Source organism: Capra hircus, chromosome 3, assembly GCF_001704415.2.
Source record: "Capra hircus breed San Clemente chromosome 3, ASM170441v1, whole genome shotgun sequence".
NCBI classification, from domain to species: Eukaryota; Metazoa; Chordata; class Mammalia; order Artiodactyla; family Bovidae; genus Capra; species Capra hircus.
In genome coordinates this window covers 94,783,462-94,801,939 of record NC_030810.1, presented here as the reverse complement: position 1 = coordinate 94,801,939, position 18,478 = coordinate 94,783,462, and the positions used below count along the sequence as shown (strand labels likewise).

The following is an 18,478-nucleotide window of genomic DNA, read 5'->3' as shown; positions in this document are numbered from 1 at the left end:
CTTTCCCGCATTGCAGGTGGATTCTTTACCAGCTGAGCCAGAAGGGAAGCCCAAGAATACTGGAGTAGCAGCCTATCCCTTCACCAGGGGACCTTCCCAACCCAGGAATTGAATCAGGGTCTCCTGCATTGCAGGTGGATTCTTTACCAACTGAGCTATCAGGGGGAGATATAGGAGACACAGGTTTAATCCCTGGGTTGGGAAGATCCCCTGGAGGAGGAAATGGCAACCCATTCCACTGTTCTTGCCTGGAGAATCCCATGGACACAGGAACCTGGCGGGGTACAATCCATAGAGTCACAAAGAGTAGGACACGACTGAAGCGACTGAGCAGAGCACATCATGTTCATCTTTTATTCAAAATATAAATTAAGCTCTTGTTTAATAATTTAAGTGTGAAAGTGAAAGTCTCAGTTGCTCAGCTGTAACCCGCAAGGTTCCTCTGATTATCTTAATATTTTAGGTAATCATTTAATCTGTGAGTAATTACTGTTTTCTTTCTTCCTTTTCAATCTACCTTTTTGTTCACTTTGTCTTATTTTACCATACTGACTAGGAACTTCAGCACAATGCTAAATAGAGACTATAATGTAATTTCTTGAAAACCTACTAGTGATTATATCTTCTCAGATAAGAGAAAATATATCAAATCTGTTCTAAATATACGATACCTTTCTTTATATAATTTTTTAAAAGGCAAATATTTTCTAAGCATTAATTAAATCTCTGGAGTAAAACCTAAAGGATTCTCTTATAACAAAGAAAAGAAAGCAAGACTACTAACCTTTTTGTAGTAAATTGGGTTTCCTGTCAAGTAGCTGAGGTGGACAAACTCCATATGTAGTGTGCCAAATTCAGCAAGAATGCTGCTACCTGCAGATGCCCAGCCCCAGTTTCGTCCTACTCCACTGAATGAAAGAAAAGGTAAAAGGAGACAGAATTAGGAAAAGACCAAAACATTTTTTCAATCAGTATATAACGTTTAAATAACTCTCTCAGAAATTATCGCAACACAATAGATTACTGTACCTAAAAATCTTACTATTTTAAATTATTTTGAATAGAATATTCACATGTCCTAAAAATCAAAACAATGTAAAACGTATATGTTAAGTATTTCACCCCACTCTCATCTCTCTTCCCGTTACAAGCCCACAATATAATCATTCATTAGCTTCTTATATGTTAGCATAGAAATTTCTATGCATAAATAAGCAGTCCAAATACATATTCTTCTTTTCCCTCCTTTCTTAAAATACAGCAAAGTATATTTACTGCTCTGTATGTTAGATTTTAAGTAACATTTTAATGAGGTAAGATGTACCTCATTAGGCTTTCCAAAGTTTATAAACAACTTTCTTATATTTTTTACTTACAAATGCATAGAATTCCATGACATTAACGATTTTCAACTGAAATGTCTCATTCACACAAAAATGTGTGAGGGCATTCTAAGTAGTTTCAAACCTTGAAAGTACAACTCACATTTATTATGCTGGGACCACTGATGTTACAGGACAGTATCATGAGAAAGAACTGTCTTGCCTCCACTGCTGATAGTGTATGAAAACTACTATATTATACAAATAGATATACTTCAATCAATCCTCTATGACTGGTCCTCTGGCACATTTCTAGTATTTTGCTATTATGAAAACTTTTATAGTGAATAATCTTGTGTGCACTTCATTTGTGCAGATGTATTTCTAGGATATCTTTTTTTTTTTCCCCAGGGTGCCTTATAAATTTTTTACTGGAAGCCAAACTATAGAAATGAAAAGTACAGACTCTTTGGATGTTATCCTCTATCCCAGAGGGTTAAGCTTCCTCTGAAACATAGATTGAGTACAGGCAGATAACCTTGGCTCTGAGCTTTGTTAAGGGTTAAAACTATTCTAGTTTTACCTATACTTCCAGGAAGTGGCCCTATGGGATCTCAGCTGAAAGCCTGGGGTGTTTACCAAGGGCCCTTCACCATGGCAGCTTCAAATACTAACTCTGTCTCCTCAGTACCACGTTGTTGTTAAACTTTCTTCTTTATATCTACTTGTATACTGGCAATTCAATACACTATGTTGTATTTATCCGTGTGGAGAAGACACTGAAATAGGTATCAGGATACCACTACCTTAAAGTTCTTTAATTTTTTTGGTGCTATTTTTGTACTGTTTTTGAAAGTATGAAAGGCAAATACCACTAACAGATTTTTTTTAAGCCAGACATGAGAATCAAAGAAGAAATATGGATATAGTAACTATGTAGGACAGTCATTCATTTCACAAATATAAAGTACCTACTCATATCTGGGAAATGTAACAGTGAACTCAGAGGGTAAACCGTCTGTCTGCAATGTGGGAGACCTGGGTTTGATCCCTGGGTCAGGAAGATTCCCTGGAGATGGAAATGGCAACCCACTCCAATATTCTTGCCTGGAAAATCCCATGGATGTAGGAGCCTGGTAGGCTACAGCCCATGGGGTCACAAAGAGTCGGATACAAATAAGCAACTTCTCTCTTCTCTAACATATAACATTACTGTTCCCATAACAAACGATAATTGTTATGAAGAAAATTAAACATAGAATACTGAGTTGAATAGAATACTGAGTACTAGTGATAAAGGATGAGTTTAAAGACTTTATGTATAATGTTCAAAGAGTTTCTAAAATGACACAATTTAAACTGAGAACTGAATGATTAGGAGGAGCCAGTGATGAGTAGATCTGGAAGAAGAGAATTCTCAGTAGAGGAAAGAGCAGTTGGAATGGCCCTGAGGAAAAAAGTTGGTTAGTGTGGCTAGATTATTCAATGAAAAGTCTATTGTTGAAACTGAAGCTCCAATACTTTGGCCACCTAATGCAAAGAGCCAACTCACTGGAAAAGACCCTGATTCTGGTAAATATTTAAAGCAAAAGGAGAAGTGGGTGGCAGAGGTTGAAATAGTTAGATAGCATCACCAACTCAATGGGCATGAATTTAAGCAAATTCCAGAAGATAATAAAGGACAGAGGAGCCTGGCGTGCTACACTGCATGAGGTCGCGAAGAGCTGGCTGAACAACAATTACGATGTAGTTTGGCTGGAGCTCAGGAAGGAGAAATGATGATATAGGATGAGGTTAGAGGGCTGGGTATAATCTAGACTGTGTAGAAATTCTGTTGGCTATGGTGAAATTTAAGTATGAAGGAATATCATATAGAATTTTAATGAATGTAACATAATATTTAAACGATAAAGCATACCATTTGGAAAGAATACCTAGGCATCAGCAATGTGAATGGATTATAGTGGAGTCAAGTACAAATACAAAATCTCATTTCCATGTAAAAACTTTCTACCTCAAAGTTTCATTCATAGTGCATATAAGCACTATCAAAACTCTAAGTTCTAAAAACATTTTTTCATATTTTTACATACAACTTCACAGGGCCCTTCACCTTGGCAGCCTTAGACATTAAGGCAGCCTTAGACAATACAGGTTCAGTTCAGTTCAGTTGCTCAGTTGTGTCCAATTCTTTGCGACCCCATGAATTGCGATTCACGCCAGGCCTCCCTGTCCATCACCAACTCCCGGAGTTCACCCAAACTCATATCCATCAAGTCGGCGATGCCATCCAGCCATCTCATCCTCTGTCGTCCCCTTCTCCTCCTGCCCCCAGTCCCTCCCAGCATCAGAGCCTTTTCCAATGAGTCAACTCTTCGCATGAGGTGGCCAAAATATTGGAGTTTCAGCCTCAGCATCAGTCCTTCCAATGAACACTCAGGACTGATCTCCTTTAGGATGGACTGGTTGGATCTCCTTGCAGTCCAAGGGACTCTCAAGAGTCTTCTCCAGCACCACAGTTCAAAAGCATCAATTCTTCGGTGCTCAGCTTTCTTCACAGTCCAACTCTCAAATCCATACATGACCACTGGAAAAATCATAGCCTTGACTAGACGGATGTTTGTTGGCAAAGTAATATCTCTGCTTTTGAATATACTATCTAGGTTGGTCATAACTTTCCTTCCAAGGAGTAAGCGTCTTTTAATTTCATGGCTGCAGTCACCATCTGCAGTGATTTTGGAGCCCCCAAAGCCCCCAAAAATAAAGTCTGACACTGTTTCCACTGTTTCCCCATCATTTCCCATGAAGTGATGGGACCAGATGCCATGATCTTAGTTTTCTGAATGTTGAGCTTTAACCCAACTTTCCCAATACCCAGTAGCTGTTAAATTTTCTCCTTTGCCCTTCAGCCTCCAAATGCAGTTTTCTAGTTTATTTCTTTGTCCCATGCATGTGCAGGTACACAATCAGCCAACAACAGGAGGAAAATCTGTAGATAAATTTTGGGGCTTTTCCTCTGCAATTCCTTCCTGATTTGAGATACTCATCCCTTGTATCTCAGCCCTTTTGGCAGTTCCAAGACCTGATCACAGTCTTCTTTGCTCTACATGAATACTGTTTTAGGGTTGGCCTCAATCACACTCAATTTAGAATATACCCTTAGGGGAAAAGCCAGCTTTCTACAGTGATGAGCTTCAAGTAGGCCCTTTGGGTTCGCCCTTAGGTATTGCTCTCCAATCCCTTCAAACCATTTTGTTGGGCTTTTGTGATTACTTTTGATGGGAGAGTTAACCTGATATAAGTTACCTCAGGGCTGGAACTGGAAGTCTAGATTCATTTTTCAAGAAAGTCATGGTTATTCCCACTAGAACTCTAAAACCATTCTCTAGGGTCTTTTCTATTTTTAGGAGGAAATGAAAAATATAAATCTTTCTCTCATAGAAAGATGGACACTTTTGGTTTCAGCTTTTCTAGCACTAGTGAAAGTGAAAGTGAAATTGCTCAGTCGTGTCTGACTCTTTCCGACCCCATGGACTATAGCCTACCAGGCTCCTCTGTCCATGGGATCTTCTAGGCAACAGTACTGGAGTGGACTGCCATTTCCTTCTCCAGGAGATCTTCCCGACCCAGGGATCGAACCCGGGTCTCCTGCATTGTAGACAGAAGCTTTACTGTCTGAGCCACCAGGGAACTAGGTGATTTTAATTTAAACTCTGTATCACCTAGAATAATATTAAATTAGGCAAGTCGAATGACAAATACAGAATAAATATGAGCTTTTCAGAGACAAGAATCTTAAAATTACCACTAAAATGTAAGCAGAAAAGAGTAATACATGACTTGGTAGAGAAGCTGAAGTACATGTAGAAGGTGAGGACACAACCGTAATACTGATGTAGCACATAGGCTCCTACTCCTGCCGTTAATGAACCGAAAGACCTTGAGCAAGATTTCCTTCTCTGAGACTCAGTTTCCTCATCCATAATATAAGGTTTTATGATAACTAGTTCACATGACTGTTAGGAAAATTAAAGACATTTAAGATTGTGAAAACACCTCACAAAGAGCCTAGCAAGAATAGTATCTAATGAGTTTTTGAATAATTTTATTCTAAGTTATTTTAAGTTTATCTAGAGGAAAAAAAATTTCCTGAATCTGCTAAAGGCAACTGATAAAAAAAAAAGCTACAGCCAACATGATATTGATAATTTAAAAAAATATATATTATAAAAACATTTTACAGAAATCCAGGAGACTATAAAATACAGGTGAAGATAATCTTTTTAACCAACATTGAAAACCTCAAAGTTATAAAAGACATATTTGAATATATAAAAAATCAAAACTTAAGGATGACAAATTATTATAAAAACAACAAACAAGTAGTAGAACAGGAGGGAAAAGTAACTCTATAATCTGTAAGGCTCTTTTATAAGCTAACTGGAAAAACACAACTCAATCAACACTTGCTGCTGCTGCTGCTGCTGCTAAGTTGCTTCAGTCGTGTCCGACTCTGCGCGACCCCATAGATGGCAGCCCACCAGGCTCCCCAGTCCCTGGGATTCTCCAGGCAAGAACACTGGAGTGGGTTGCCATTTCCTTCTCCGATGCATGAAAGAGTAAAGTGAAAAGTGAAAATGAAGTCGCTCAGTCATGTCTGACTCTTAGCGACCCCATGGACTGCAGCCTACCAGGCTCCTCCGTCCATGGGATTTTCCAGGCAAGAGTACTGGAGTGGGTTGCCATTGCCTTCTCCACAATCAACACTTAGGAATAGACAATTCACAAAAAGATATCTAGATGTCCAATAAATTTCTGAAAAGGTGCTTGAACTCACTAAACAGAAAATACGAATGAAAATAACAATAGTAACATTTCATAGCCATTATTCTCTTGAAAATTAAACAGAACGTATAGACATTTTGGTACTCTCACATACTGCTGGTGGAAATATGATGAATTACATCCTTTTGGAAAATATGTGGGGAGTAACTACTAAACTCAAAAATACATATAGCCTTTGATCCAGCAATTCCACACTTGGGAAATCTATCCTACAAAAAAAAAAAAAAAAAAGACATATGCCCTTTGATATAGCAATCATATTCTTAAGAATCATTTTCAGAAAAACCTCCTCACTCTACAAGGACATATATGGTGGTGGTTTAGTCACTAAGTCATGTCCGACTCTGTGACCCCATGGACTATAGCCTGCCAGACTCCTCTGTCCATGGGATTCTCCAGGCAAGAATACCGGAGTGGGTTGCCATTTCCTTCTCCAGGGGATCTTTCCGACCGAGGGATCAAACCCAGGGTCTCCTGCATTGCAGGCAGATCTTTTATTGAGTGAGCTACAAGGGAAGGAAGTATATAACAGGATGCTACTGTAACTTTTATGGTAGCAAAATAATGGAAATAAACAAATACCACTGATATGGAATAATTAAGTAAATCATGGTATAACCTATGTATTTACAGTATATCCTATCTTCTACTCTGTAGTTATCACAAAGTTTGATTTAAAGCTCTGTGGCATGACCTGGATGAGTATTTCCGTGAGATTTTGCTGAGTGAGAAAAATAAGAAGTAGAAAGAAAATAAGAATAAGAAAAAAAAAAAGTATCCAAACAAATCATATAAAATTTTAAAAGCTCCACCAGTATGTATGTATGTATGTGCTTCTGTGTGCTAATCATATTGCAAGAGATAAATAATGCTAGATTATTAACATAGGCTGGATTTCAGACATCAAGACTGGAATAAAGTCTATGTGAGAGATATGTATAATTCAATCAAAACACAAAAGCAAAAACCTTTAAAAATAGGTAAATACATCTATGCTCTATAAGCTCAAGTAAAATATGTATTTTGTATGAATATATAAAGATACAGTATGAAAATTAAGCATGTTCAAGACATGGTCCTTGAAAACTCTTCTACTTTTTTGTCTCAATCTAAATTTGAAGTTTTGCAATGCTGGACTTTTGGTTACTGTTTATCTAGATAATAATAATATCCTGCATATTTCTTCATCTCAAAGTTAAACTGTAACTTAATTAAAATTCTAATCATATAAGAAAGTTATATGACTGACAATGCTACTGAAGGAAACACCAGAAAATCTGGAATGAAACTAAGAACAAAAGAGAACAGGTATGTACTTAACACCTTTGGCCATATCCTTTTGTGGAGGCTGGTATGGAACTCTAGCTAGCTTTTTCCTCACAAAGAGTTAGTTTACATTATATATAGTGTATGACAGCAAAGAACAGTAAAGTTAGATTTCATGGTATAAAATAATGCTTTCTTGATGAAAATCAAAACTTCATCAAGTTCTCCATTAAAAAAAAAATGACTAAAATACATTCATTTTCCCAAATAAAGCTGTCAGAGAATCATGCTTCACTTTGAACTTCAATAATTTGGATATCATAAAAAGGACCCTACAGTCAATGTCATGAGTTATGTCTTCCCTTATCATTAGTAAGACATTCAGCCACAGGAAGCCCTGATTTTAAGGTATGTTGTGTTCTATTCTGACTTAGAAAAAAAATAAGTAGTATACAAAAAAGGAAGAGAGGGAAAGCACTTTGAATCCATTCCAGCACTAAGTAGACATAAATAAGCAATAAGGTGTGGGAGAGAAATCTAGACTTACAGAAACAAGCAGTAGAAGTCAAATAATAGTTTTACTGTTTCAAAGCAAAGAATGTATTTTAAAAATCAGGCAATGCTTTAAAGAAATATGCTTCTGTATACACACAGAGAAAAACAGTTTTAAGTCTTAAAAAGGATGGTGAAGGCTCAAAAAAATCAGTTAATCTAATATATTTAGAACAAGAATAACCATATAAAAATAGAATTTACCTTTTCAGATTCACCATTGCCCAAGGAATTCCCGTAGGTGTGTTAAAGGCAGGAAGGAGTTTCTCAGCCAACTGGACTGCTTTAATCTTGAATATCTGGGACAAAAACAAAAACATTCATAAATTATGAAATTACTGCTGTCAAAATTTCCTGATCTCTTCTACAATGCATACCACAACATACTGGATATATGAAAGTACTGAGGGAAAAATGGCATCTCTTGGTACCATGGAGTATCCAGCAATCAGAGAAAATTGTTGTAAAGTGGATGGATAGTGAAGAAAAAGCTGAAAGTGAAATGGCCTGAAACTATAATTAAGTGAAAAGGAAGGACTGGTTTTGGTGTTAATATCTGTATTTTCAGCTGGCAAAAAATCTGAGAGAAAACACTAGGCTATGAAATTAACCCATGGTATCAAGCTCAGAACAAATATTAAAACAAAAGAAAGAGATGCAATTGAATTTCATAAATGCCCTTGAATTACTATAATCATGTTTCAATCTTACACATTTATATCTTGACATTCTCCATGAAGGTTCACCCATAATTATTAAATTAAAAGAAAATATTTATGTTCACATTCCAAGCTTATTTTATGAGTTATAAATGCTTCACCTCTTGGTCCCAATTACTGCTTTTTTTGGTATACAAAACAATAAGCTGCCGAAATATCAATGGTTCTCAAACGTTTAAAATCAAGGTACTATTACCAATACATTTATAGTATAATTTCTAATATTCTTAACATGTATCTCATTTTAGAGATTACTGACTTAGAGACTCAAAACACCCTGCTAAGAAAAGCAGCATATTCTTCTACACGCCTCAAGGCTACCCTCTCAAAATCATCCAACACGCAAGGCTCCATCTTTTCACTGTGGCCAAGTACTGTTAAAATATTATTGGATTTTTCAAATAAGTAAGTAGTTGAAAGCATGGTTTAGATCAAATTCCTAAGTTGAGATGATATTAAAACACACCTACATTACTGGGGGTATAAACTAGGGAGGAGTATGTGCAAGTATACAAAGCAATATGACATTAATATATTTTGAAAAGTTTCTTAAATGATAAGAAATTTTTAGCAGAATTTCAAACTAGATATTCTTATACATCCACAATTTACCACTTCCTTGAATACCTACATAAATACTACTAACAGTTATATGTTAGTAAAGAGAAATTGAGGGTTTCCCTTGTGGCTCAGATGGTGAAGAAACTGCCTGCAATGAGAGACATCCTGGTTGGATCCCTGGGTTTCGGAAGATCCCCTGGAGAAGGGAATGGCTACCCACTCCAATATTTTGCCTGGAAAATTCCACAGAGAAACCTGGCAGGCTACAGTCCATGGGGTCGCAGAGTCGGACACGACTAAGTGACTAACATGCACAAAGAGACATTACGTTATTATTGACTAGCACTTTTTCTTCATCTCACACTTTAGCAGCGGGGCAAAGGGACCAAGTTCTTAACTAAGAACTAATAACACTAATGACATGTGTTTGCTGATCTTTTACACGTAAAACTAATATTCCAAACAGTAAAATAATTTACAAACGTAAGCTTTTTTCTAAACAGAAAGTATTCTTATTTCACTTCAAGAAGTTATTAGTAACATAGTAACATATTTTCTAATTTTCAATTACCTATGTCAGTTAACTTACATAGTACCAATAATAATAATACACAACTCAATGAAAGCACCATCCCAATGTCATTGAGGAAAAAAATTCCTTACCTAGAAGGCTTAATACAAAATCTTTAATGATAAATATACCACAGCCTTACAGTTCCTATACTGGCACCATTTTGGCAGACAACAGCAACAGCTAATTTAAAACAAATTAGCTAGTATGCAATGCAAGAGAATAATACAAATCTAAAATGTATCAAAGTAAAGGTAAGTCTCTTTTCTAGTCCTAACTCTTGATCACACAATTCCTTCTACAATGCAAATAGATATTAATTTCTTAAGTATCTAGTAAATATTCTGTGCTAAAATCAGTTCCAAGGGGTACATGACTCCTAGCATGTCACACCAAATCCTCATTTTCCATTTCTCAGAACAGAAATTCTATTACAGTTTTCACACACACAGTCTTCTGCCTCTGTTTCTCTCTCTCTCAAACAAAGAATATCATATACACTATTCTTAACTTGCTTCTTTCACTTATTGTATATTGGAGATCTTTCCATATCATTCCACCTCTTTCTCTCTAGTGGCTATCGAATTTATCCTTGGATAGATAATACTGTAATTTACTTAATCAGTCTTCTATCCATAGACATATGTTTCCAAAACTATGTACCTCTATAAGATAAATTGTAAGAGTGGAATTACTGAAACCATGGTTACATTCATTTGTAATTTCGATAATTAATGCCAACTTGTTCACATATTTCACATATTTACATTTCTATCAGAATTTATGACCTGCTGTTTCTCTGTATTTTTGTGAACATAAGAGTTGTCAAACTTTTGACTGCTGCTAACCTGAGAGTTGAAAAAGACTACTTCACTGTCAATTTTATTTTCATTTCTTTTAATATGATGTGGTAATATTCAGTTCAGTTCAGTTCAGTCGCTCAGTCGCGTCCGACTCTTTGTGACCCCATGAATCGCAGCATGCCAGGCCTCTCTGTCCATCATCAACTCCCGGAGTCTACTCAAACTCATGTCCATCGAGTCGGTGATGCCATCCAGCCATCTCATCCTCTGTCGTCCCCTTCTCCTCCTGCCCCCAATCCCTCCCAGCATCAGAGCCTTTTCTAATGAGTCAACTTCTCGCATGAGGTGGCCAAAGTATTGGAGTTTCAGCCTCAGCATCAGTCCTTCCAATGAACACTCAGGACTGATCTCCTTTAGGATGGACTCGGTGGATCTCCTTGCAGTCCAAGGGACTCTCGAGTTTTCTCCAACACCACAACTCAAAAGCATCAATTCTTTGGCGCTCAGCTTTCTTCACAGTCCAACTCTCACATCCATACATGACCACTGGAAAAACCATAGCCTTACCTTTGTTGGCAAAGTAATGTCTCTTCTTTTAAATATGCTATCTAGGTTGGTCATAACTTTCCTTCCAAGAAGTAATATTCAACACTCACTCAAATATCTTTTCAAACAAAATTCATACACTGCAGAGGATGGAAAACTATACATAACATTTCCCAGATTTCACCCCACCTAAACTTCAAGATAAGGCCTAGGCATTGGTAAGTATACATAAATAAGCAATATCTGGATGGAAGAAGTAAACAACTTGAAGCAGTGGTCTTTCATGCACAGATGCCTGATTCTGATATGGTAGCTCTGACAGAAGTTCTAATGACTAGTCCCAAGTTTCAAAGATAACATGTGGGCAACGGAGGGAATAAGTCTGGATCATACCATAAAAGCCACAAGATATGCTTAAGCATCCAAGTACTGCATTTCAGACTCTTTTGTTGACTATGATGGCTACTGCATTTCCTCTAAGGGATTCTTGCCCACAGTAATAGATATAATGGTCATCTTAGTTAAATTCATTCATTCTAGTCCATTTTAGTTCGTTGATTCCTAAAATGTTGATGTTCACTCTTGCCATCTCATGTTTGACTACTTTCAATTCGTCATGATTCATGTACCTAACATTCCAGGTTCCTATGCAATATTGCTCTTCACGGCATCGGACTTTACTTTCAACACCATTCACATCCACAAGTGGGTGCTGTTTTTGCTTTGGCTCCGTCTCTTCATTCTTTGTGGAGTTATTTCTCCACTGATCTTCAGTAGCATATTGGGCACCTACTGACTCTGGAAGGAATGATGCTAAAGCTGAAACTTAGGTACTTTGGCCACCTCATGAGAAGAGTTGACTCATTGGAAAAGACTGATGCTGGGAGGGACTGGGGGCAGGAGGAAAAGGGAACGACAGAGGATGAGATGGCTGGATGGCATCACTGACTTGATGGACGTGAGTCTGAGTGAACTCTGGGAGTTGGTGATGGACAGGGAGGCCTGGAGTGCTGTGATTCATGGGGCCGCAAAGAGTCGGACACGACTGAGCAACTGAACTGAACTGAACTGAACTGACCTGGTGAGTTCATCTTTCAGTGTTCTGTTACTTCCTTTTCATACTGTTCATGGGGTTCTCAAGGCAAGAATACTGAAGTGGTTTGCCATTCCTTTCTCCAGTGGACCACGTTTTGTCAGAACTCTCCACCATGACCCATCTGTCTTAGGTGGCCCTACAAGGCATGGCTCATAGTTTCATGAGATAGACAATGCTGCGGTCCATGTGATCAGATTGGTTAGTTTTCTGTGACTGGTTTTCAATCTGTCTGCCCTCTGATGGAGAAGGATAAGAGGCTTAAGGAAGCTTCCAGATGGGAGAGACTGAGGGGAAAATTGGGTCTTGTTCTGGTGGGCAGGGCCATGCTCAGGAAAACTTTAATACAATTTTCTATTGATGGGTGGGTCTGTGTTCCTTCCCTGTTATTTACCTGGGGGCAAACTATAAGGCAATGCCAAAGAATGCTCAAACTACCACACAACTGCACTCATCTCACATGTTCATTTCAGTTCAGTCGCTCAGTCGTGTCAGAATCTTTGCGACGCCATGAACTGCAGCACACCAGGCCTTCCTCTCCATCACCAACTCCTGGAGTTCACTCAGATTCACGTTCATCGAGTCAGTGATGCCATCCAGCCATCCAGCCATCTCATCCTCTGTCGTCCCCTTCTCCTCCTGCCCCCAATCCCTCCCAGCATCAGAGTCTTTTCCAATGAGTCAACTCTTCCCATGAGGTGGCCACAGCACTGGAGTCTCAGCTTTAGCATCATTCCTTCCAAAGAAATCCCAGGGCCGATCTCCTTCAGAATGGACTGGTTGGATCTCCTTGCAGTCCAGGGGACTCTCAAGAGTCTTCTCCAACACCACAGTTCAAAAGCATCACTTCTTCGGCACTCAGCCTTCTTCACAGTCCAACTCTCACATGCATACATGACCACAGGAAAAACCACAGCCTTGACTAGATGGACCTTACTCAGCAAAGTAATGTCTCTGCTTTTCAATATGCTATCTAGGTTTATCATAACTTTTCTTCCAAGGAGTAAGCGTCTTTTAATTTCATGGCTGCAATCACCATCTGCAGTGATTTTGGAGCCCCCAAAATTAAAGTCTGACACTGTTTCCACTGTTTCCCCATCTATTTCCCATGAAGTGATGGGACCGGATGCCATGATCTTCGTTTTCTGAATGTTGAGCTTTAAGCCAACTTTTTCACTCTCCTCTTTCACTTTCATCAAGAGGCTTTTGAGTTCCTCTTCAATTTCTGCCATAAGGGTGGTGTCATCTGCATATCTGAGGTCATTGATATTTCTCCCGGCAACCTTGATTCCAGCTTGTGTTTCTTCCAGTCCAGCATTTCTCATGATGTACTCTGCATAAAAGTGAAATAAACAGGGTGACAATATACAGCCTTGACGTACTCCTTTTGCTATTTGGAACCAGTCTGCTGTTCCATGTCCAGTTCTAACTATTGCTTCCTGGCCTGCATACAGATTTCTCAAGAGGCAGGTCAAGTGGTCTGGTATTCCCATCTCTTAGAGAATTTTCCACAGTTTATTGTGATCCACACAGTCAAAGGCTTTGGCATAGTCAATAAAGCAGAAGTAGATGTTTTTCTGGAATTCTCTTGCTTTTTCCATGATCCAGCAGATATTGGCAATTTGATCTCTGGTTCCTCTGCCTTTTCTAGAACCAGCTTGAACATCTGGAAGTTCACGGTTCAAATATTGTTGAAGCCTGGCTTGGAGAATTTTGAGCATTACTTTACTATCATGTCAGATGAGTGCAATTGTGTGGTAGTTTGAGTATTCTCTGGCATTGCCTTTCTCTGGGATTGGAATGAAATCTGACCTTTTCCAGTCCTGTGGCCACTGCTGAGTTTTCCAAATTTGTTGGCATATTGAGTGCAGCACTTTCACAGCATCATCTTTCAGGATTTGAAATAGCTCTACTGGAATTCCATCACCTCCACTAGCTTTGTTCGTAGTGATGCTTTCTAAGGCCCACTTGACTTCACATTCCAGGATGTCTGGCTCCTGATCCCACCATCGTGATTATCCGGGTCGTGAAGATCTTTTTTGTACAGTTCTTCTGTGTATTCTTGCCACCTCTTCTTAATATCTTCCGCTTCTGTTAGGTCCACACCATTTCTGTCCTTTATCAAGCCCATCTTTGCATGAAATGTTCCCTTGGTGTCTCTAATTTAAATGAAGAGATCTCTAGTCTTTCCCATTCTGTTGTTTTTCTTGATTTCTTTGCACTGATTGCTGAAGAAGGCTTTCTTATCTCTTCTTGCTGTTCTTTGGAACTCTGCATTCAGATGCTCATATCTTTCCTTTTCTCCTTTGCTTTTCACTTCTCTTCTTTTCACAGATATTTGTAAGTTCTCCTCAGACAGCGATTTTGCTTTTTTGCATTTCTTTTCCATGGGGATGGTCTTGATCCCTGTCTCCTGTACAACGTCACGAACCTCATTCCGTAGTTCATTAGGCACTCTATCGATCAGATCTAGGCCCTGAAATCTATTTCTCACTTCCACTGTATAATCATAAGGGATTTGATTTAGGTCATACCTGAATGGCCTAGCGGTTTTCCCTACTTTCTTCAATTTCAGTCTGAATTTGGCAATAAGGAGTTCATGATCTGAGCCACAGTCAGCTCCTGGTCTTGTTTTTGCTGCCTGTATAGAGCTTCTCCATCTTTGGCTGCAAAGAATAAAATCAATCTGATTTCGGTGTTGACCATCTGGTGATGTCCATGTGTAGAGTCTTTTCTTGTGTTGTTGGAAAAGGGTGTTTGCTATGACCAGTGCATTTTCTTGGCAAAACTCTTATTGGTCTTTGCCCTGCTTCATTCCACATTCCAAGGCCAAATTTGCCTGTTAGTCCAGGTGTTTCCTGACTTCTTACTTTTGCATTCCAGTCCCCTATAATGAAAAGGACATCTTTTTTGGGTGTTAGTTCTACAAGGTCTTGTAGGTCTTCATAGAACCATTCAACTTCAGCTTCTTCAGCATTACTGGCTGGGGCATAGACTTGGATTACGGTGATACTGAATGGTCTGCCTTGGAAACGAACAGAGATCATTCTGTCATTTTTGAGACTGCATCCAAGTACTGCATTTTGGAATCTGACAGAATGTGGTCCACTGGAGAAGGGAATGGCAAACCACTTCAGTATTCTTGCCTTGAGAATCCCATGAACAGTATGAAAAGGCAAAATAATAGGATACTGAATGAGGAACTCCCCAGGTCAGTAGGTGCCCAATATGCTACTGGAGATCAGTGGAGAAATAACTCCAGAAAGAATGAAGGGATGGAGCCAAAGCAAAAACAATACTCAGCTGTTGATGTGACTGGTGATAGAAACAAAGTCCTATGCTGTAAAGAACAATATTGCATAGGAACCTGGAATGTCAGTTCCATGAATCAAGGCAAATTGGAAGTGGTCAAACAGAGATGGCAAGAGTGAACGTCAATATTCTAGGAATCAGCAAACTAAAATGGACTGGAATGGGTGAGTTTAACTCAGATGACCATCATATCTACTACTGTGGGCAGGAATCCCTCAGAAGAAATCTCACATGTTAGTAAAGTGAAAGAAAGTGAAAGTGAAGTCCCTCAGTCATGTCCGACTCTTTGCGACCCCATGGACTGTAGCCTACCAGGCTCCTCCCTCCATGGGATTCCTCAGGCAAGAATACTGGAGTGGGTTGCCATTTCCTTCTCCAGGGTATCTTCCCGACCCAGGGATCAAACCCGGGTCTCCCGCATTCCAGGCAGATGCTTTAACCACATGTTAGTAAAGTAATGCTCAAAATTCTTCAAGCCAGGCTTCAACAGTACATGAACTGTGAACTTCCAGATGTTCAATCTGGTTTGAGAAAAGGCTGAGAAACCAGAAATCAAACTGCCAACATCCACTGGACTATCAAAAGAGCAAGAGAATTTCAAAAACAATATCTACTTCTGCTTTATTGACTATGCCAAAGCCTTTCACTGTGTGGATCGCCATAAACTGGAAAATTCTTGAAGAGTTGAGAATACCAAACCACCTGACCTGCCTCCTGAGAAATCTGTATGCGGATCAGGAAGCAACAATTAGAACTGGACATGGAACAGCAGACTGGTTCCAAATAGCAAAAGGAGTACATCAAGACTGTGTATTGTCACCCTGCTTATTTAACCTCTATGCAGAGTACATCATGAGAAATGCTGGGGTGGATGAAGCACAAGCTGGAATCAAGATTGCCGGGAGAAATATCAATCTCAGATATGCAGATGACACCACCCTTATGGCAGAAAGCGAAGAAGAATTAAAAAGCCTCTTGATCAAAGTCAAAGAGGAGAGTGAAAAAGTTGGCTTAAAACCCAATATTCAGAAAACGAAGATCATGGCATCTGGTCCCATCACTCCATGGCAAATAGATGGGGAAACAGTGGAAATAGCAACAGTATTTTCAAGGGCTCCAAAGTCACTGCAGATGGTGACTGTAGCCATGAAATTAAGAAACGCTTGCTCCTTTGAAAAAGCCCAACCTAGACAGCATATTAAAAGCAGAGACATAACTTTGCCAACATATGTCTGTCTAGTCAAAGCTATGGTTTTTCCAGTAGTCACGTATGGATTTGAGAGTTGGACTATAAAGAAAGCTGAGCACCAAAGAGTTTATGCTTTTGAACTGTGGTGTTGAGAAGACTCTTGAGAGTCCCTTGGACTGCAAGGAGATCCAACCAGTCCATCCTAAAGGAAATCAGTCCCAAATATTCATTGGAAGGACTGATGCTGAAGCTGAAACTCCAACATTTTGTCCACTTGATGTGAAGAACTGACTCGTTTGAAAAGACCCCGATTTGGGAAAGATTGAAGGTGGGAGGAGAAGGGGGCGACAGAGGATGAAAATGGTTAGATGGCATCACAGACTCAATGGACATGAGCTTGACTAAACTCCAGGAGTTGGTGATGGACTGTGAGGCCTGGTGTGCTACAGTCCATGGGGTCACAAAGAGTTGGACATGACTGAGCAACTGAACTGAACTGAACTGATGTTTGAGCATTTCTCCTGGCTGCATGTTTTCAAGCTATAAGTAGATGATTTTGTGACCCTCCCAAAGATTCTGTTAGCTGGTCAGTACCTTCTAATAAATCACTAGATAAAATACATTGTTTTCTGCAACTACAACTCTTGACTAATAAGATGATGAAAATGTTTAAGAGTTTCAACATTTAAATGAAGAGTTCCAAAACATTTATTTATAGAAAAAACTTTTATGTATTCATCATCCATTATATAAAATCTCCTAGTTATTTTTACTGGAACAATTTGTAAGGAACATTAATGCTGTGAAAGAATGCTTCTGAGTCCACCTTATGTATCCATGTTGTTACTTTCAGATAATAAGATTCCTAAAGTGCTTTATTGGGACACAGAATTTTAAACGTTTAACAGAAGCTTAATTATTTTTCAAAAAGTTTGTATCATTTGTATTCCCTCCAAAAGTATATCAGACATTTGTCAAAATTTAAATATAATTATATACTATACTTTTAAACTGGATGCATTTTGTTGTATATAAATTAACTTCAATAGAACTGTTTAACATAAACAAATTTGTTAAGTTTAAGCTCGCAAGCTTTTTTAAGTGCTTTACCAGGCAGAGAATGTGGAAGGTTAAAGTCTTTTTCAGGCAAAAAATTAAGGTATAGCTCTAAAACCACATAGGGAAATAAAACAATGTGGTCTAAACACACAGTATAGTGCATGCAGAATTTGGGGCTTCTCTGTGGCTCTCTTCTGTCCTGGATTTTATGCCTAAATTTCTGGTAGCTCTAAACTCTGTCTTATGACAAGATTTTAAACAGGATTTTTAACTTTCTGATATTTCACTGTTAGTGTGAAGAAATGCAACAGATTTCTTTACATTAATCATGTATCCTGATACCTTGCTGAGTTCATTTATTAGTTCCAATAGTCTTTGTGTGGATACTTTAAGGTTCTCTATATAGAGCATCATGCCATCTGCATATAATGACAATTTTACTACTTCTTCCCTTCCAATTTAGACACCTTTTATTTCTTTTTCTTGTCTGACTGCTATAGCTAGGACTTGCAATACAATGTGGAACAGAGGTGGTAAGAGTGGGCATCCTTGTCTTGTGTCAGAATTTAGTAGGAAAACTTACAGTTTTTTTCACTGAGTACTATGTTGCCTGCAGATCTGCCATAAATGGCTTTTATTA

The 18,478-nt window shown here is 38.6% G+C and overlaps 1 protein-coding gene across 1 annotated transcript in view; it reads right to left on the bottom strand.

The window, feature by feature from the left end:
* The window catches only part of MAN1A2 (mannosidase alpha class 1A member 2), a 158,461-nt gene that overhangs the window by 56,048 nt on the left and 83,935 nt on the right, over positions 1-18,478 (bottom strand). The window contains exons 6-7 of the mRNA XM_005677802.3: positions 8,190-8,284; positions 785-908 (exon numbers count right to left, since the gene is read on the bottom strand). Of these exons, the coding sequence (XP_005677859.1) occupies positions 785-908; positions 8,190-8,284 (219 nt within the window). The remainder of the gene's footprint in view (positions 1-784; positions 909-8,189; positions 8,285-18,478) is intronic.